Source organism: Scylla paramamosain, chromosome 24 (genome assembly GCF_035594125.1).
Source record: "Scylla paramamosain isolate STU-SP2022 chromosome 24, ASM3559412v1, whole genome shotgun sequence".
NCBI classification, from domain to species: domain Eukaryota; kingdom Metazoa; phylum Arthropoda; class Malacostraca; order Decapoda; family Portunidae; genus Scylla; species Scylla paramamosain.
This window is the reverse complement of record NC_087174.1, coordinates 6,245,001-6,266,045: the sequence shown is the minus strand read 5'-3', so window position 1 is coordinate 6,266,045 and position 21,045 is coordinate 6,245,001. Positions and strand designations below refer to the sequence as shown.

General features: G+C 46.5%; 1 protein-coding gene and 1 long non-coding RNA gene across 2 annotated transcripts in view; both read right to left on the bottom strand.

Moving 5' to 3' along the window:
* The window catches only part of LOC135112644 (uncharacterized), a 72,644-nt gene extending 62,325 nt beyond the window's left edge, over positions 1–10,319 (bottom strand). The window contains exon 1 of the long non-coding RNA XR_010274523.1: positions 9,748–10,319. This is a non-coding gene — a long non-coding RNA (uncharacterized LOC135112644). The remainder of the gene's footprint in view (positions 1–9,747) is intronic.
* A 3,960-nt stretch (positions 10,320–14,279) lies between these two features.
* Positions 14,280–21,045, bottom strand: part of LOC135112642 (mucin-1-like) — a 17,151-nt gene continuing 10,385 nt past the window's right edge. Inside the window, exons 2-5 of the mRNA XM_064027230.1 lie at positions 16,873–18,669; positions 16,602–16,736; positions 16,264–16,460; positions 14,280–16,038 (exon numbers count right to left, since the gene is read on the bottom strand). Coding sequence (XP_063883300.1) covers positions 14,784–16,038; positions 16,264–16,460; positions 16,602–16,736; positions 16,873–18,669 — 3,384 coding nt within the window. The 3' untranslated portion in view covers positions 14,280–14,783. The remainder of the gene's footprint in view (positions 16,039–16,263; positions 16,461–16,601; positions 16,737–16,872; positions 18,670–21,045) is intronic.

The following is a 21,045-nucleotide window of genomic DNA, read 5'->3' as shown; positions in this document are numbered from 1 at the left end:
TGTGACGTTCTGATCATTTGCGTTTCTTTGTTCATGTCCGCAGCAACGTATGCAAGTACTCAAACACACACTCTCTCTCTCTCTCTCTCTCTCTCTCTCTCTTTCTCACACACACGACAATGTAGGGACAAAAATATAAGAAAAGTAGGAGCTCAGATTTTATGTGGGAAACCAAAGGCGTAAAGAAAGGAGAGAAAAAGCTATAAAAATCTGTGAAAAGAGAATAACAAAGGAGAGTCGTGGACACCATGAAAGAGTGGAGAAAAGCCCAGAAATACAAAGGAGGAAGTGGCACTAAAAAAAAAAAAAAAAAAAAAAAAAAAACATTCACGTTGAAAAAGACGAGGGGCTTGTCAGGCTTGATATAATCTTTTTGTCCCGTCTCCCGCAGCCCCGCCAGAACCCGCGTGGTGGTGTCCGACTGACTCCATTCTGGCGCCGCCCTTGGGTAGCCCTTGGCACTTCTTGTCACTCACATTGCAGGCAGTTTATCATTAGCCGTAGCGTTACGAGGGCTAGTGATTGTATGTGTGTGTGGGGGGGGGGTGGACGGTGGGGGGGCGATATCGTTCGTCATCTATATTCTGAAACGCTTCTGCCGGCAATTCCACCACATTCAAATAATTCTAGTGGAAGTGACACCGGTTTTTAGGAATGTCTTTACGGTTCTAGTGACGAATTAACAAGACTTCTACATTATCAATAGGAGAAACACTCTCCCTTGGTGTGTATTACTTTAGTAGAGGAAAAAAGGGTATGTAAAAGAAAGAAAATTCTCGAAACCCAGACGTGGCGCCGCAACATGAGCGAAGGCGCCATTGTTTTCAATATTGAGACGAGAAAAAACAGAGAAAAAAAAAAAGCAAAAAGATATTGACGACGTGTGTAGGTAATATGAGAGGAGACACACCCACACACACACACACACACACACACACACACACACACACACACACACAAACACACACAGAGAGAGAGAGAGAGAGAGAGAGAGAGAGAGAGAGAGAGAGAGAGAGAGAGAGAGAGAGAGAGAGAGACCATCAATCACTTTGTACTGAGGGTTCAAAGTAGAGGAGGAGGCAGTAGACACCTGCCGAAACGATAATTACTCCCAGTGAGGTCTAAAGCACTGTTCAGGGGGTGCTGTGAACTTATCATTAAACCCAGCTGTGACCTCACTGAACGTTTCCCTTTGTGTCTCACAACACAAGGGGGTAGTCACAGCCTGCCCTCTAAAGACAACTCTCTTCCTCCACACAAAACTACAAGCACCTAATAACACACACACCCTTCACTCAAAAAATTTTAAAATCATGGCGACTCCTACACCAGCCTCGGAGTCCCCATCTGGGGAGGGGACCATAAATGTCCCCAGGTCGGACTGCCTTTCCGTCGACGACCGTAAGTGTCTTGACACCCCCCTCAACTTTTTCTTCATTAACTTCTGCAACATTCGCGGTCTAAGATCTAATTTTCAATCTGTAGAACACCACCTCTCCTCTTCTAAACCTCATCTTCTTTTCCTCACTGAAACTCAGGTGTCTGAGGCAACTGACAGTAGCCCCTTTTCTGTTCCCTCCTACTTTCTCTATCCTCATTTTCGATCCAAAGCTGGATGCTGCGTTTATGTGCGCAATGACTTAACCTGCTCTCGTGCCCACGCTCTTGAATCTTCCGAGTTTTCCACCATCTGGCTTCGACTACAGAGTCATTCTCATACTAAATTTATCTGTGCTGTATACCTCTCTCCTAACTCCTCTGACTATAAGAAATTCTTTGACTACTTAACTTCCAAAGTGGAGCACATTCTGACCCTCTTCCCTTTTGCAGAGATCTCCATTCTTGGAGACTTCAATGTTCACCACCAGCTTTGGCTTTCCTCTCCCTTCACTGACCATCCTGGTGAACTAGCCTACAACTTTGCTATCCTCCATGACCTAGAGCAATTGGTGCAACACCCTACTCGTATTCCTGACCGTCTTGGAGATACGCCCAACATTCTTGACCTTTTCCTGACCTCTAATCCTTCTGCTTATGCTGTCACCCTTTCTTCTCCGTTGGGCTCCTCCGATCACAATCTCATATCTTTATCTTGTCCTATCACTCCAATCCCTCCTCAGGATCCCCCTAAGCGAAGGTGCCTCTGGCGTTTTGCCTCTGCTAGTTGGGGGGACCTGAGGCGGTATTTTGCTGATTTTCCTTGGAATGACTACTGCTTCCGTGTCAGAGACCTGTCTTTGTGTGCTGAGCGCATAACAGAGGTGATAGTGTCTGGCATGGAGGCGTACATTCCTCACTCTTTTTCTCGTCCTAAACCTTCTAAACCTTGGTTTAACACAGCTTGTTCTCGTGCTATACATGATAGAGAGGTGGCCCACAAAAGGTACTTAAGCCTTCCTTCACCAGAATCTCATGCACTTTATATTTCTGCCCGGAACCATGCCAAGTCTGTTCTCCAACTAGCCAAAAACTCCTTCATTAACAGAAAATGTCAAAACCTTTCAAGATCTAACTCCCCTCGTGATTTCTGGCATCTAGCCAAAAATATCTCCAATAACTTTGCTTCTTCTTCTTTCCCTCCTCTACTTCAACCAGATGGCACCACTGCTATCACATCTATTTCTAAAGCTGAACTCTTTGCTCAAACCTTTGCTAAAAACTCTACCTTGGATGATTCAGGGTTTGTTCCTCCCTCTCCTCCACCCTCTGACTACTTCATGCCTCGTATTAAAATTCTTCGTAATGATGTTTTCCATGCCCTCGCTGGCCTAAACCCTCAGAAGGCTTATGGACCTGATGGGGTCCCTCCTATTGTTCTCCGAAACTGTGCCTCCGTGCTTGCACCTTGCCTAGTCAAACTCTTTCAGCTCTGTCTGTCAACATCTACCTTTCCTTCTTGCTGGAAGTTTGCCTACATTCAACCTGTTCCTAAAAAGGGTGACCGCTCTAATCCCTCAAACTACCGTCCTATTGCTTTAATTTCCTGCTTATCTAAAGTTTTTGAATCTATCCTCAACAGGAAGATTCTTAAACATCTATCACTTCACAACCTTCTATCTGATCGCCAGTATGGGTTCCGTCAAGGACGCTCTACTGGTGATCTTCTGGCTTTCCTTACTGAGTCTTGGTCATCCTCTTTTAGAGACTTTGGTGAAACTTTTGCTGTTGCCTTGGACATATCAAAAGCCTTTGATAGAGTCTGGCACAAAGCTTTGATTTCCAAACTACCCTCCTACGGTTTCTATCCTTCTCTCTGTAACTTCATCTCAAGTTTCCTTTCTGACCGTTCTATTGCTGCTGTGGTAGACGGTCACTGTTCTTCTCCTAAATCTATTAACTGTGGTGTTCCTCAGGGTTCTGTCCTGTCACCCACTCTCTTCTTATTATTCATTAATGATCTTCTAAACCAAACTTCTTGTCCTATCCACTCCTATGCTGATGATACCACCCTGCACTTTTCCACGTCTTTTCATAGACGTCCAACCCTTCAGGAGGTAAACATATCACGCAGGGAAGCCACAGAACGCCTGACTTCTGATCTTTCTAAAATTTCTGATTGGGGCAGAGCAAACTTGGTATTGTTCAATGCCTCAAAAACTCAATTCCTCCATCTATCAACTCGACACAATCTTCCAGACAACTATCCCCTCTTCTTCAATGACACTCAACTGTCCCCCTCTTCTACACTGAACATCCTCGGTCTGTCCTTTACTTATAATCTGAACTGGAAACTTCACATCTCATCTCTAGCTAAAACGGCTTCTATGAAGTTAGGTGTTCTGAGACGTCTCCGCCAGTTTTTCTCACCCCCCCAGCTGCTAACTCTGTACAAGGGCCTTATCCGTCCATGTATGGAGTATGCTTCACATGTCTGGGGGGGTTCCACTCATACTGCTGTTCTAGACAGGGTGGAATCAAAAGCTTTTCGTCTCATCAACTCCTCTCCTCTAACTGACTGTCTTCAGCCTCTCTCTCACCGCCGCAATGTTGCATCTCTTGCTGTCTTCTACCGCTATTTTCATGCTAACTGCTCTTCTGATCTTGCTAACTGCATGCCTCCCCTCCTTCCGCGGCCTCGCTGCACAAGACTTTCTTCTTTCTCTCACTCCTATTCTGTCCACCTCTCTAACGCAAGAGTTAACCAGTATTCTCAATCATTCATCCCTTTCTCTGGTAAACTCTGGAACTCCTTGCCTGCTTCTGTATTTCCACCTTCCTATGACTTGAATTCCTTCAAGAGGGAGGTTTCAAGACACTTATCCACCAATTTTTGACCACTGCTTTGACCCTTTTAGGGACTGGCATTTCAGTGGGCATTTTTTTTATTAGATTTTTGTTGCCCTTGGCCAGTATCCTTCCTACATAAAAAAAAAAAAAAAAAAAAAAAAAAAAAGAGGTCGGAGGGAAGTAGCGGAAGGTAGGGAAGGGAGAGGAGGGGGAAGGGGGCGCGGACCCTTACGTGGGGATTTATGGGGTGGGGAGGGGGACGACATTCAGACTGACTGGAAATCAGCATAATTTTTCTTTGATGTTCCAAGATATGAAAGTCAAGGCTCGCGGTGAGGAGGAGGAGGAGGAGGAGGCTGAAAAAGAAGAGGAAGAGGAGAAGGAGAAGCAAAAAGAAAAAAAAAAAGAATAAGAACAAAAACAAGAACAAGATAATGAAAAGAGGAAGACAAGGAAAAGGAAGTGGAGGAGGAGGAGGAGGAAAAAGAATATGAAGAAGAAAACGAGTAATCTAGAGGACGAGAAGAAAGAGAATATAAACATTAATGTGGAAGAGAAAGAAGAATGAAAGAGAGGAAAAGGAAAAAGAGTAGGAGGAGGAGGAGGAGGAGGAGGAGGAGGAGGAGGAGGAGCAGGGGTAGAGGAATAACGATAGGAAGTAAAAAAAAATAATAAATGGAGATGCGTCAAAGATACGATGGAAGAAGAGGAGAAGGTGGAGGAGGAGGAGGAGGATGAGGAGGAGGAGGATGAGGAGGAGGAGGAGGAATACAGAGAAAGACACAAAAGAATAAATTCCGGCAGACTTGTTGATCAGTAACGAGAAAGAAGAAGGGAAGGGACGCAAAGAGGAAGGCAAATGGAAAATAAGAGTAAGGAAAAGAAATCAGGAGGAAGGGAACGAAGAGAAGGAGCAGAGGTAAGGCAAAGGTGGGCGGGCAAAAGGGGCGTGTCTGCGGTGACTGAAATATCCGCAATAATTAAAACTTAACAACATCGTCAATTAGGTAACGAGACACGTGGCATTTCTCGCAGGTGTGTCGTGTCCTGCCTCTCCTATCGCTGCAACAGTGTGGCGTGTGGCTCTCCTGGGGATATCCTACTCCTCCTCCTCCTCCTCCTCCTCCTCCTCCTCCTCCTCCTCCAGTATTAGACATTTACAGAGCAAGGATTTTTATTTTCTCCTTTTCTGCGTTGTCGTATTTGTTTGTATACCTATTGCACGGTTAATTAGATAGAATTTATGTTTCTTTATCCTCTTCTTCGTTGTGTTTTTTTTCTTATTACTCTTATTTCACATTGACTCAACAAGTGTTTATATTTTCTCGTCCTTTTCTTCCTCGTTGTGCCTTTTTTTTTCTTCTTATTCGTCTTTGTTTCACTTTTAGTCAGCAAAGGTTTGTATTTCCTTGTCTTCATCGTCTAACTTTTCTTTCTTATTCCTCATCCTGTTTCACATTTTGACAGCAGAGATCTATATTTCCTTGTCCTTGTTCTTGTCCTAGTCTTCTACTCGTAACACCTTCTCTTACTCCTTTTTCCTCCTCTTTGATTACCATTTTGGACTTTTAGACAGCAAGGATTAAGTGTCTCATCCTCACTCCTCTCATCCTTCTCATCCTCCTTTTAGAAACTTAAACAGGAAAGATTTTTAGTGTTTTACCCTCGTCATTCTCGTTTTCCACCACCACCACCACCACCACCACCACCACCACCACCACCACCACCACCACCACCACCACCACCACCACCTCTTCCTCATCCTCCTTCTGCGACATGAGGCTAAGGCTACCGCTCTGACGGTCTGGACTCCTTGCTTTTTCTCTCTCCAAGCCTCTCAGGGCCTCCTAGCGTCTCAGGATCCATTAGTAAGTCCTTCCTTTCCTGTCGTCAGTCATTATCCCCCCCTTTTATAATCTCCACGTGCCTCCTGAAGGACACACAGCTTCATAGGTCTTCGCTGCTTGGTTCTCTTTGTCTTCTGTCAGGCTTTTAGGGCGCTTCTTCTTTCTCCTTCATGTTTTCTTAGATCCCACTTTCCTTTTTTTTTCTTTATTATTATTTCCAGGTATCATTAGTTTTTCGTCGTATTTTACCTTTGGGTCGCGATGTATTCTACTCTCTTAAGGTCTGGTAATGCTTCAAAGGTCCTCGCGCCTCTCAGCTTGTTTATTTACTTAGTTTCTCCCTTCAGTGGGCCTTCTGGGCTGCCACTTCTTCGTTCGTGAAATGATTGCAGGAAAAGATGTCACGGTATATAGGTTAAGACTTAATTACAGGTTATTTCTGAAGGTTTTGGTACACACACACACACACACACACACACACACAGGAAAAATGTTCACAAAATTCCGTTTCCGTTCCCCTTTAAACATCGCACGGTACTTGGCAACGGAAATATGATTATTTTGAGTTTTGTCTGTTTGTACTCACCTTGAAAAGTGTTTATTGTGTGTGTGAAGTGTTTTTAGTATCGCGGCTTATGTGTAGGTGTGGTCTTAATGGAGTAAACGTGTGTGTGTGTGTGTGTGTGTGTGTGTTCAGCGTTAACGACTCAAGGACGCTCCCGGTTCGGTGTCCTGCTGGAGATACAGCAATAATTTTGCTCCTGAAGAAGTATCTCGTGGTTCGTGCCTGCCTGACGGTGCTCCAGTGGCTGTAATATATTGGAGACTCACCCTTCACCGTGAACCGCGTCGCTGCTGCTGTTGCTGGAAGAATGAATTTTTAACTGCATAGAATATCAACGTGCCGTATGTTTCTCGGAGTTTACGTAGTTTCCAAGGTAGTATTATTCCGCTGGTGCAATTCGATATTGTTACGTACGCTCTCCTAGTTTCTTACTTATCGCCTCTTTTTCATAATTTATCACTCACTGCCACGAGTTTCATTGTGTTGAGCCACGAAGACCATGGAGGCGTTTAGGAGGCGAGAGATGCAATTTAGTTTAACTTTTTTTTTTTTTTAATGTGTGGATAAAATATGAAGATTGGCCAAGGAGTACGAATGACGGAAAAAAAAATGAATTACGTCTTGGGATTAATGATTTTTGTGTGTCTGTCTACTTGTCTGTTTATGGGTCTTTCTGTCTGCCTGCCTGTCTGGCTGCCTACTCCCTTTGCCTGTTTATTTGTCTGTTTTATCTATCTGTTTATTTTATCTTTACTTTTGCTTACCTGTCTCTGTCCGTCTGTCTATCCAATTACCTGTCTATTTATCTGTATATTTTCTTGCACTTCTGACTTGCTACCTCTCTGTCTGCCTTCCTGCCTGCCTGCCTGCCTGCCCGTCCGCCTGCCTCTTTCCCTACCTGTCTATCCGTCCGTCTATCTGTTTACCAGTCTATCAGCACCTATTGACCGCGCCTATTCCAGCCACGCCCATAACTCGGCATAGAGAAGATAGAAAAGTACAATCCACGTGTTACTGGTGTCTTGTATACCTGCCTTAGCGTGCCAAGGCGTACGGGCTCCCTCTTATGGTGTTTTCTCCGTGTCCTGGGTGACGTATGGCCGGCCCTCGCCCCTCACGCCGCGGCCCTCACAGCCTTGCCGCTCCTGTGTTGATCTTAGTTGTGTTATCCACTTGAGAGAGACAAACATACCACTTCTCGTCCACCCCTTCCTCTCTCTCTCTCTCTCTCTCTCTCTCTCTCTCTCTCTCGTCTTTGTCCTTCATCGTGCTTGCTTGACCTATCTCATTCTTTTTCCCTTTCAACTTTTCTGTTTCTTATTTTCACTTAGTGTATATTTTCTATGCTGTTTCTTCCTGAATAACAGTGGTTTCCTCTTTTCTTATCTCTTTTTCATCTCTCTATCCTCCGCATTTCGTTTTCTGTTTTCCTTGCATTGCTTCTCTTATCCCCCTCCCCTCTCCTCTTCTTTCCCTCTCCCTCTCCCTCTCCGTTCGTGTGGAGTATCTTCGTCTTTACTCACCTACGTCTCTTGCTTTAGATAAGATAGTGGAGTTTATCACAAGAAGCCTCGTCAGGGGCAACAGGTCCATTGTTTATTTTGCCTTCTTGTGCAGCCGTGTCAGGAGTTAATCTTTCGTATTCCCTTCAGTTGTTTTTTTCCGTTTTTCCTTAATCTTATATCCTCTAATATGATAATCTCCTTACGTATATAGGCGACGAGCTCTTGAATTTCGCTGATAAAGAGTTAAAGTGGTTGGTTTTCCTCCTCATAGGTAGACTGACAACCTGGTAAGTGATTGACAGAGAATGTTAAGCACAGACATAAGCGCCATGTTGCTCTATTGACTTTCTGAAGGTGCTCGCGCCTCACTCATTGCGTTTTTAGGGGCTGCTGGAAATCTTTCACCCTTAGGATAGATCGACTGACAACCTGAGAAGTGATTGGCATAAAACGATAAGCACATAGGAAGATATAAGCGATTGTTACTTCATTAGCTCTATCTGAAGGTGTTCACGCCTCACTCGTTGGGTTTCTGCACCCTCACCTACAGGATAGACAAACTGACAACGTGATGAGTGACAGAAAACGATAAGCACCGAAGACACAGCTGGCATGTAACGTTATCGACTCTTTCTGAAGGTGCTCAGGCCTCACTCTTCTGGTTCTTGCGCGCTGGGAAGTCCCCTCACCCACGGGAACTCCAGCACCAGCAGTAGCCATCCGTCACCCGCCACCGCCACCCCTAGCAGGGACGTGATGAATACAGCATAACCACAGCACTTTCAGCACGACATTTAAAGAATGGCTATGAGGTTTCTGAATTCTTTCTTTCTCGCTCCATTAGAATTAGTAATGAGTAGTGGTGGTGGTGGTGGTGGCGGCGGCGGCGGCGGCGGCGGCGGCGGTGGTGGTGGTGGTGGTGGTGGTGGTGGTGGTGTGTGTGTGTGTGTGTGTGTGTGTGTGTGTGTGTGTGTGTGTGTGTGTGTTAGAGAACCTGACCTCGGCCACGACACGGAGGGAATGAGGCACGCAAACACACACACACACAAACACACACACACGCTCATAGCACACTGTCTACATTATTGATCTGTAACTACTGTACACTAACATTCCTCCATGGCTTGCCCCTGTCCAGCCCCACAACGCCCCGCTTTGCCCCGCTTTGCCCCGCCTTGCCCAGCTCCGATCCCCCCCGCCCCGCCCAACCTTGGCGTCCCCTGCCCCGTGTCATCCCTCCCGCCCACCCTTCCCTTCCACGTGCATTAAAAAAAAGGAAAAGAACGAGTTTTCTCTTGTCTTTTCGTTCCTATAACTTATTTTCTTCATTAAAACACTTGATTTTCTTCTCTTATTCTCCTCTTTGATTTATAGTGATCCGTTTACACTTATCTTGACAAAAAACACTAGGTACTTTATTTTTACCCTATTTGCTTATTTAAAACAACGACAAAACACATTATTGTCGTCCAGAAGCAAGTAGGAATTCTCTTTTCCTTCAGTTAGTTTCCTTATTCGTCTCCATTCCCGTCCCTCCTCTCTCTTTCTCCATCTCGGCGTCCATCCCTTCTCCCCGTGCACATTCATTCCAATTTGCACTCACCTCCCGCGTTAAGCGTTTCCTTGGCAGCGAGTCCTCAGGTCCATGTGGCGGCGAGGCGACGCTCACAACTCTTTACTAACTTGATGCTAAGGACACACTATTTTTCCCTCCTTTTCTCTCTATCTCTCTCTCTCTCTTTCACGTGGTTAAAGCATCACTCACCAAGGAACTTTTTTTCTTATTATTCACTCCACTTTTCGACTTTAAGTTATATTTTTCAGTGTATATGGTTTGGTCTTCCATGTTTCTTTCTGTTTATACATGGTTTTCTTTCATGAAACGTCCTTTTTTGAATGATACTGTGTTGGAAGGAAGTTTTTAGGTGTAAGAAAGGGGAGTAGGAGGCGTGGTGTGGTGGTAGCTTGGTAGAGGACAAGCGGGTGCTGTCTTCCTTCACACACACACCAACTCGATCCCTCTCACGTCCAGACACCCCAGCCGCCGCCGCCACGCTGCCGCCACACACACTCACACCTCCGTACGGCGCACACCCCCGTGACGTCACTAGCGCCACCCTCGCACCTGCCACACACGCTCACCTTCACTCTGACGCCCGCCGCTCTTGGAACACCTGAAGTACATGATACCTGCAGCCGCACGCCCCTCTCAAATCTTACCTGTCAAGTTTCCTCTTCTTACATATACTTTTCCCCCTTACCTGTCCCTCCCTTGTCCTCTTACCTGTCTTACTCTTGCTCTGTCTCACCTGTTACTCTCCTGTTCTCTCGCCTCTTTGTCTTACTCTCTCACCTGTTTCACTTTTTCTCACCTGTGGCACCTTTGTCTACTTACCTGTCTGTCTCTCTTGCCCTTTCACCTGTCTTATTCTTTCCCTCTCACCTGTCTTACTCTTTCTGTCTCACTTGTGGCACCTTTACACTCTCACTTGTCACATTCTTTTCTTCTCCGCTGCCGTATCCTTCCTCGCTCACCTGTCGCACCCTTGCCATCTCCTCACCTTTGTTATCTGCCATGGGGACTGAGAACCTGCTGGTGCTTCAGCCTCACATATACATATTTAGTACTTTTTGTGTTTTATTTACTTATATTGGAAAATTATTTGATCATGCATCTATTTAATCATTTGTTTATTTATTTAACAAGAGGATAGATGGGAGAATATTTTTTTGCATTTAACTTCTCTTCTTGGATTTAATAATTTGCCTTCTTTTATGTAAGAGGAACACTAGCCAGGGACAACGGAAACGTTAAAAAAGGCCCGTAAGAGTGTCAATCTCCAAAGAAAAGTCAAAAGGATTATCGAAAAAACGGAGGATAAGTGTCTTAAAACCTCCCTCTTGAAAGAGTTCAAGTCATAGGAAGGCGAAAATGCAGAAGCGGACAGGGAGTTTCAGAGTTTACCAGAGAAATGGATGAATGATTGAGAATAAAGGTTAATCTTGCATTAAAGAGGACAAAATTGTGTTGAGAGAAAGTAGAAAGTCGTGTGCAGCGAGGCCGCTGGAGGAGGGGAGGCTTGTAGTTAGCAAGAGCAGAAGGGCAGTGAGCATCAAAATCGCTACAGAAGACAGTAAGAGATGCATATAATAATCTGTTCACATTCAGTTCCTCCTCCTTTTCCTCCTCCTCCTCTTCCACCACCACTATCTTCAACTCTTTCCTCTCCTTGTCTCTTTCTCCACCACCACCACCACCACCACCACCACCTTTTCCTTCTTCTGCCTCTTCTCCTTCTCCTCCTCTTCCTCCTGAAATTCCTCTCGAGCTCCAGTATTACCTTCATTAGTTTTCATAGGTATCACGGACTCGACCTTCACTGGATTCGTGTAGGAGTGTCGTATGCATTTCCAGCGACGGTCTTGAAAACTCTGAGGTCGATATTTTTTTTTTATATCTCTTTCTCCCTCCCTCCCTCGCTCCCTCGCTCCCTGTTTCCCCCCACACCAACGGGAAGGCAAAGACGAGGCGTGGTATTGCGTCACACGTAGAGAACGACGGTCATTTCCTCTGTAACAACGTGAGGAGGACGCTGTGCAAACAAGACTAACAGACTCTGGAGGAAATTACCTATAAAAAGTATAAAAAAGAAAAAAAACAACTTCAGCTTTTATCTTTCCTTCCCCCCTCTCCCTCACACACACACACACACACACAGACAGAGAGAGAGAGAGAGAGAGAGAGAGAGAGAGAGAGAGAGAGAGAGAGAGAGAGAGAGAGAGAGAGAGAGAGAGAGAGAGAGAGAGAGAGATATGCACAAAGACAATCGACATAACAAATAACGAACAAACGTACAAATTCACGTTCAAATACTGTACACATAGATCTTAACCACACACACACACACACACACACACACACACACACACACACACACACACACACACACGCCATGAGCTAATTAATCCCTAAGAGATATTGATTTTCCTGAACAGATTGCATCCATTTCTTTTTCCCTCTGTTCTCCCCGAATACATATTATATTTTAGATCTTAATTAGCAGTGAAGTAATTACCTGCCCCCTCTTTGCTTTTTTTTTTTTTTTAATGAACTCGCTTTCTTTTCAGTGATTTTTCAACTTATGTTCTCATCCTCATTTATTTCTGTGTGTTTTTCTTATCAAATTTACGTCATGCTTCGTAAATTTCAAGGATTAATTATTTCTCAATCTTTTCCTCCTCCCTCCCTTTTATTCTTTGCCTTATCATTGGTTTCATCACTCGTGTCGTATTTCGTAAATTTTGAAATGTAATTATTCTTCAGTCTTTCCGTTTCTGACTTTTCATTTCTTTTTTTTTTCCGTCATCTGTTTCATCATTTATTCTTTCTGTTTTGTGATTTTTCCACTTTATTCAATTCGCACCGTTTCTGTTTTTCTTTCCTTTTCTTATTATTATTATTGTGTAATTATGTATACGTTGTTACTTATCTTGGCACACCTGATTCTCACCTTATTCACCTGAGTAATGCAAACCTCCACTCCTCACAACTGTCACGTTCTCACACCTGTAATACACCTGGAAAAATTACCACATGTCTTTCTCCAACACCTACATAAATACTACTCTCTGCTTGTACACACACACACACACACACACACACACACACACACACACACGTTCCTCTTCAGCACATGTGTACCATAATCCTTGCCTCCTATACTATATACAAACCTCTCTTTTTAATATAAATACACCTGACTTTCCATGCGCTTCCATCATATCCCATACACATCAGTTCTCCCTCAAACTACACCTATCCTTCCATACACGTCCATAATAAGCCAAACACACCTGCTTTCCCATAACATAACACCTGTCTATATATACATCCCTCTATTCAACTGCACTATTCACGGTTCCCTAAACACATCTGACTTCCACCTTCTTCCTCACACACACACACACACACACACACACACACACACACACACACACACACACACACACACACACACCTGTATAGTCTGGTTTTCGTTTCCCATCTCCTCCTTCCTCCCCCTCCTCCTCTTCCCCTTCCTCTTTATACCTGGTTTACCTGCAGACACTCACCTTCCAGTTCACGTATTTTGTGGATTGAACTCTGACATTTAGGTTTCACATGTCGATTGTTGGAGGTGGATATGACTGATGGTTGTGATGGTGGTGGTAGCGGTGGTGGTGGTGGTGGTGGATGTGTGACTGGAATTAGGTGGTGGTGACCGGTACTGACTACCACCAATCAGTGACTGTGGTGAGTTTAGGTGAGGTTGTTGTGGTGATTGTGGTGTTGGTGGAGGTTGTAGTGGTGGTGATGATGGTGACTTCGGTTGACCTTCGTAAATTCAGCTAATGTTTGGGTGATAACTGGTGGTGAATGTGGAGGTGATGATGGTAGTTGTGGTGATGACTGTTTGGTATAAGATGGTGATGGGTGATAGGGTAGGATGGTGATGGTGACAGTGCTGAATTCAAATTATTTTACTGTGATAATTATGGTGGCGGTGATGGTGGTGATGGTAATGGTGGTGATGATAATCGTGGTGAGTATTTGGTGTAGGATGATGACAGGAATTTTATAACACCAATCAGTAACTATGGTAACGTTAAACAATATTACTGTGATATTTGTAGTGGTGATGATGGTTGTGGTGGTGGTAATGACCTACGTAATGGGCTGAATTTATGGGATTTACACGGCAAGTCAATCAAGGGAAAGGATGAGCGTGGGAGGCTGTCGAGGTCACGATGTGTTTGTCTCGGCCAGCGGTTTCATCTCTTATTTCGTTTGTTCCACTTCGTTTCTCGGGTCATTGTTCCCACAGCTCGCTTCTGCCTCACTGCGCTCGCCGCTGCTCTGCTTTGTTTTGTACTACGTCTAGTTTTGTTTTCTTTTTCTTAGATATTTTTTGTTCCACTCTTGGTTCTGGAATGTTAATAGCGTTGCTGTTGTTGTTGTTGTTATTGTTGGTGGTGGTGATGACGCTGGTTGTGTGTGTGTGTGTGTGTGTATGTGTGTGTGTGTGTCTCCTAGTTTAGTTGACAAAAACTCGTAAGAAAAAAATATTTGAGTAAGAAACGAAAGCATACACTCTGTTAGCAATATATGATTTTAATAAATATTATTTTCTTTCCATAACAATAACAAATACTGCTAAATACACACCTCGAACAAGTTACAAAGCATTTACATATAATCGTAAAGAATAGCTCACCTGAGAACACATTAATTACTCTTTTAACACCTCACTGTTCAGGTGTAAAGAGTAACAACATACTGGAGGTTAAAATTCCAGTCATAATCTATTTACATAAACCTACAAGTAATGCATTAACAGTGAACACTGAACCTACACCTGTACATCTCCGTTAATGATCATCTGGTATTCAGTGGCATTTTGATTTGAGCAAGGAGGCAACCGAGTCTCGAGAAGCTGCACGATCTTGGTTGAATCGCGACAGAGAGTGAGTGTTTCGCCCCAGCTTGAATTGTGGCTCCGGAAGTCTTGCGCATCAAGTATTGCCAGCTTCCCGGGACTCGGCGTGTCCAGTTAGTGACGCCCCGTGACTTTGCCAGTGCAGGGGTGTCGGGTCATCCCTCTAGCGGCGCTTTGGCTCTAGATCAGCCACCCACTCTGGCTGATCCGAATCCAGGCGACTTTTCACAGACTCCGGCACCTGAAGTCTCTGCTTGCGTTCTGTCCTGAAGAAGAACGGGATGTGGAAGGGAGAGGGAGGCCGAGGCTTGCGGTGGACAAAGGAGGGCACACCTTTCGGTATCACGATGCTGTGAAGGTCAACAGGAACCAACAAGGGAGCCAGAATGGGTTTCTGTGCCTTGGGGGGTTTGTGGGTCGCCTGTGTGGGTCTGTAATGTGGCTTGGCTGTAGTGATGGGAGTGTCCTTGTGGCGCGTCCCGTAGGAAGGCTTGGGTCTGGGCGCTGGCCTGTGATAGGAAGAGGGAGGCGTTGTGGTAGTGGGAGGTTTGTAATGAGCAGCGGGACGAGGCTTGTAGGTAGAACGGGGAGGCGCATAGGTGGCAGGAGGCGGAGGTTTGTGTGAGGGAGGATTAGGACGAGGACGAGGGTGAGGACGAGGCCTGGCGTGGTGGGAGTTGGCGTCATGGGAAGATGGAGGGGGGCGGTGCGTAGATCCGTGATGGGAGGGAGGCTTGAAATGCTCTGGTTTCGGCTCCTGTATGTGGAAGTAAGACATCGGAGGTCGGCCGGGAGGATGTGTGGCAGGAGGAGCCTTAGGGGGAAGAGCAGCGGGCTTGGCTGGACGAGGTGGGCGGTAGGTTGGGTGGGTTGGCTTTGGTTGGGGGTGATATGATGGCCGGGTTGGTTTAGGTCTTGGGCGATAAGCTGGGCGGGTTGGCTTGGGTGCTGGAGCATATGTTGGGCGGGTTGGCTTAGGTCTTGGCCGGTAAGCTGGTCGTGCTGGCTTAGGTGCTGCTGTTGTGTGTATGACTGGAGCAGGAGCGGGAGTAGAAAAGTAGGATGACTCAAAGACAGGTGGTGCTGGTGCTGGTGGCTCCTGAATCTTGACTGGTGGTGGTCTGGTGCTGGGCTGGGGTGCTGGACGCCGAACTGGTGTTGGGACAGAGGCTGGTGCGGGCGCTGGGGTGAGCTGTTCTGGGGGAGGGTTAGGACTCAGAACTGGGGCAAGATCTGGAGTGAAGTCAACAGTAGGAGACAATGGTCGTGGTGGTGGAGGAGGAGGAGGAGGAGGAGGAGGAGGAGGAGGAGGAGGAGGAGGAGGAGGAGGAGGAGGAGGAGGAGGAGGAGGAGGAGGTGGTGGTGGTGGTGGTGGTGGTGCAGGAGGAGCAGCTTCTGCCTGTACTGGCATCTTCATTCTGGAAGGAAGCAAAAACAGCGTTGAGGGAGAGTCAGGGTTGATTAACAATGGATTATAAAGGGTTCATCTTTTTTATCAGATGCAGCATTTCACTCATGTTTTTAAGAGCTTTGAAACAGAGCAGCTTTATTGGTAATTGAAAAAAAATCATCCTTAAACACAATAAAAAATAAATGGATGGAAAACTAATGTTTCACTGGAACATAGTGTTTGTGTATCTCACCCAAAGACGTCCATGGCGGCGATCTGAGCATGTATGGCGTCCCTCACGGCGTCATGCATCTCTTGGGAGAGGTGCACCTCGGCGGGGCTGAAGGGCACGGCGTCTGGCAGAGGCGCGATATGCACCTCATCCTCCTGCAGCTGCTGCTTCACCTCTGTCACGGTCGCCCCGGGCGCCGCCTTCTTCTGGTCCTCTGCCTGCAGGTACAATAGACTTATAAGCTGGAATATCTAAACAGGCTAAGCTTTGTCCTACAGATGAAAATTTCCTTGCATTAGCTGGGACTCGTCTGGAATACTAATGGGACTCAGGAGAAATCAGTCACTTCAAGGACTCACCTGAGGGTCCTCGGCCACAAAGAACTCCTCCACGTTGTCCATGGGCAGCGCGGGGTCCTGGTCGACCTCTGAGTGGTCGAAGATCACGCCAGACACAGGGTCGTCGGCAATCCACTCAGGCACAACTGCCAGCTCCTGTGAGGCGAACACACCGATACCATGAGCCAGAGTTAAATGAGTAATTGTAAAAGTTGTCCACTGTGATGTTCGTGTACTGCACGTTCAAGGAATAGAATATAATTCAGTGAATGTGCAAGATATCATGCGTTACCTGAGCGTCTATTGGCGGGTCAAGATTGAAATTTTCAATTTCAGGAGCAAAAGGATCGACTGCGTCCTCCGGCGCGCTGCCATCCCCCTCAGGAAGGCCCTCCACGAGCAGCACGGTGTCTCCGCTTATTGGGTGTGCTCCAAACTGGGGCTCTGAAAGCCTGCCAGCGTCAGCAGAGGCAGTCAGGGCTGCAGCCTCAGTCACGAGACTTTCTTCAGTCCCTAAGAGCGGCGACCGGTCATTTATTTCAGTCACGAGTCTGTCCTGAGTCACAGGGGGCGGCGACTGAGGAGTTAGTTCAGTCACGAGTATATCCTGATTTCCAGGTGGCAGCGACTGGACATTTAGTTCAGTCACGAGTCTGCCCTGAGTTCCAGGGGGCGGCGACTGAACATTTAGTTCAGTCACTAGTTTATCCTGAGTCCCAGGGGGCGGCAGTTGAGTGTGAGCAGCACCCTCCGCTGTTGGAATGGCGGCAGTGCCTGCGGGATCCAGGAAGGAGTCTCGCTGGGCCGCCACAGTGGGTTCGGTGCCCGGAATCTGAACATCTGAGTGAGGCTCAACATGAATATTATCTCCAGAAGATTCTATTGTGTCAACAATTTCCTGCAGCCCAGAATCCACGTCGCCTGTCTCTGGTATTGTCTCAGGGTTACGCGTAGCTTGCTGCTCCCTTCCTCTTTCAGGTGCTGTCCCTTCTGGCACTTCGTTATTGAGGTGATCAGGAGCTGGTCCCTCTAGAATTATTTTCTCAGGAATGGGAGCAAGTGTTGGGTCGTCTAAAGATATTCTGACAGGCACTGGAGCAGGTGACAAGTTTGCTGGAGGTGCCTCGGCGAAGACGGGTTCTGGTGTGGGTTTTTCCAAAAAAGAAACTGAACCAGGCTCTGCACCTTCCGAGGGTGTTTCAAGTGCAAGCAGGAAGTCTGTGGGAGAGGGTTCAGTTAACAATGTTTCTTCATCGATGACGCCAGTGGATAATTCCAAATCAAGCATCTCGGTTGGCAGGGGGTCATCCACCTGAGAAAAGTCTGCCGGGCCCTCGAACTGCTCCTCAAGGGACGGTGTGTTTACGGGTGAGGATTTCGGAATCACGTCCTCTGAAGCAGCGTCAAGGGACTGCTCAGCTTGAGCTACGAAGTCCTCGGTGAGAGGTGGCAGGATGGAGTCGTTCCCACCGACCTCAAAGACACCTTCATTAGTCTTGGCGTTACGATTCTCTGCCGCCCTAAAGTGTTCAATGGTGTTCGCGTCATCGGGCGGTGAGGCGTTCTGACCTAGATCATCAACTGGATTAGATGTTTGGTGTCGGGTTTGAAAGTCTTCCACGTCAGGTGGGATCACTGTAGTCAAGGAAGGATCCTCAGTAAGGTCGTTCGGAAAAGTAATGTCAGCCTCATCAGGTGTGCCAGCATCACCCCCGGGCGACCTGTTGCCAGACGCGCCATCCACAATAAAAAACGGATCATCGGCTTCCAGGTTGAGCGTGCCAGGGTCTTCTGAGGCCTCGTCAGGGAAGTCAGCAGGGCCCGTCTGAGTGAGCTTAACGGGCGTGAGGCGAAATTCTTCATTTGACGTGGAGTCTAAAGATGCCTCCAGGACTCCCTCGGCACTGTTTGCACCCTGGGAGACCTGAGCCAGCGAGCTGAAGCGATTCGAGGAGGCCGCTGCGACGAGCTCCTGCAGAGGCACGCTGATGGCGAGGGAGGTGTTGGAGAGCTGGTGCTGCGCTGCTGCCCCCACCGCCAGCACCGCCGCCACAACCATCGCCGCGCCCGCCACTTTCCACCGATTCTCCTGCGGACAAAGGCAGCACCATTGGTGACCGCACCACGCTGGGAGATAGACATCGACGCTGGATCAAGAAAACACTTTCATTTCTCTTACTTTCTGTGGAGGACACATGTTAATTCATAATTCTCATTTCATCTGTTGTAATTTCACATATGCTTTAAAACAATCCCATCTACGCACAAAACGAAAAAAATATTGGAGCGCCACGTACAGAAAGGGGCAAGGGGGACACGGTGGCAAGCGAGAAAAGGGAGGGAGAGGACGGCGGGGCGGGAAGGATGATGCAGTGACAAGCTATGCAGGGGCGGGACAGAGAGAGTTAATGGAGGACACCGCCGCTCAGCCACAACGCCGCCTGCCTCTAACTCTAACATACCATATGGCCGGAAAGGAAAGTGTAAAGTGGTCATCTCTTAATATTTGCCTCCCCTCACCACCTGACGCGCACCTCAAGCCACGCCGCCGCGCCAAGCCCCGGAATTACACGCACGAGCGACAATTAATAGCGTTGCTTCATAATTTTTATGCAACAAGATTACGTCGAGATTTGTCGGACTGTGTTCTTTAGGGACTGCCACTTTCCTTTCAGGGGGCCTTTTTTCTCCTTCTTGTTGCCCTTAGCCACCGCTCACCTGACGTAAATAAAAGTAATTGAAGAAATGGAATGCTAACGAACTGCCGCAATAGAAAAAAAAAAATAAATAAATAAATTAAATAAATAAAAACCATGGATTGAAAATTTGCATAAGGAATAGTACTAGTGGATATATAAAGTCTGAGTTACATGTTGATAGTGTATGTAGCTGCGCCGCGTTGGACACATTTAATTTTCTCCTCGTGGGTATAGCACTGCCCCTCTCACATTCCCTTGTCCCATACGGTTACTCGCTGCTCGTTGTGCATCCTGCGGTGTCTAAGGTCCGTAATAATAAACACTTCGCTCTCCCACCACGATTGTTTTCAAAGGCCACAGAGATAATTAGCTAAGTTATCAAGACTGTTCCTCCTTTTGATAGTGTAAGAATCTAATTTGTCACTAGAATCATAAAAAGTTCCTTGAAAATCCGTGTAACTTTAAGTAGAGCCTTTGGAAAGTAGTGGAAGTGCGGCGCAGAAACGTTTCCAAATGTGGTCATAAGCGTCAGAGGCATTACTTGTGGCGGAGTGAGCAGGTACTGGAGGCTCAAACCGTCACAGCGAGCCTATTGTTCTCTCAGCGGCAAGTCCTACTGAGCGAAAGACTGACCCAGATAGGAACAACTCACAGGTGTAGGAGTGAGTGGGTTGCACCGTTTCTCACTTGTCACCCTCAGGAAATTGATAGGCGAAGGCATTACGTTACGGAGCCACGTGACCCCATTCCTGAGGCGCTTAAATCAATGAGGTAAGTAAGTATTGCCGTGAGAAGCCTTCAAACTGCACGGCTATTCACTCGTTACTGGTAGGGATCTATGAACACTGATGGACTGACTGAGTGGTTAATCGATTTGACTGATTGATTCATTGTAAGTAAGTAGGTAAGTAGGTAAGTAAGTAACTAAGCACTTCGTTAAGATACCTTCAAACTGCACCACTATTCGCTCGTCGGCTGCAGGAACATATGAACATTGATCGACACACTGACTGACTGACTGAAAGATTGATTTAATTGACTGATGTAATGTTGCTGCAACATACAGGCAGGAATTCTGGTGCATGTGGTGAGTTTCCGAGTGAATGTTTTGCGTAGAGTAGGTATGGGGAGAATCCGTAAGCAGTAGCATCATATTGAAGGATATCCACATTAAGTGGGACTGTGTGATTTATTGGAACGCATAATTGCTCTTTCTTAAATAGAGATTATGGAAGCTTTACTCCTCTTACATGCCTTACAGTTTTCACGTACTGCATTTTGTACCATTCCAATTTTGTTACTGGCCCCAGATGGAGAAGGAAGCACAAGTATCGACATGAAACTTATAGTCTCTCTGCTTTTGAATGAATCAGACACCATTGGTCATTAGAGAGTTTTGATACCAGTAAATAATTGCTTACAATCACCAGTAGATTAAAAGTGCATCATTCTGCCATTAATGTCGAGGCAGCGAAGGTATGCACGACTCATCTGTTATACAATCCGCATTTAGCTTAATCTCGTTACTTGTCCATCATCACTGGGAAGTCTTTACTGAACCGAGCGTTACTTGCACTACATCTGCTCTTGATTACACCGCAGGAAGACAGTGACGCAGCGCAACACCACACAGCAACACGGTGATGCTGGCTGATGTGTGGCCGAGTTACCTTGAGTGAGTGCCAGCAGTCTTCCATGTCCCGGGCCGCAGCAGGACCCGCGCTCACGACAAAGGGAAGCAAAGGACTGGGCGAGGCGGCCACTTG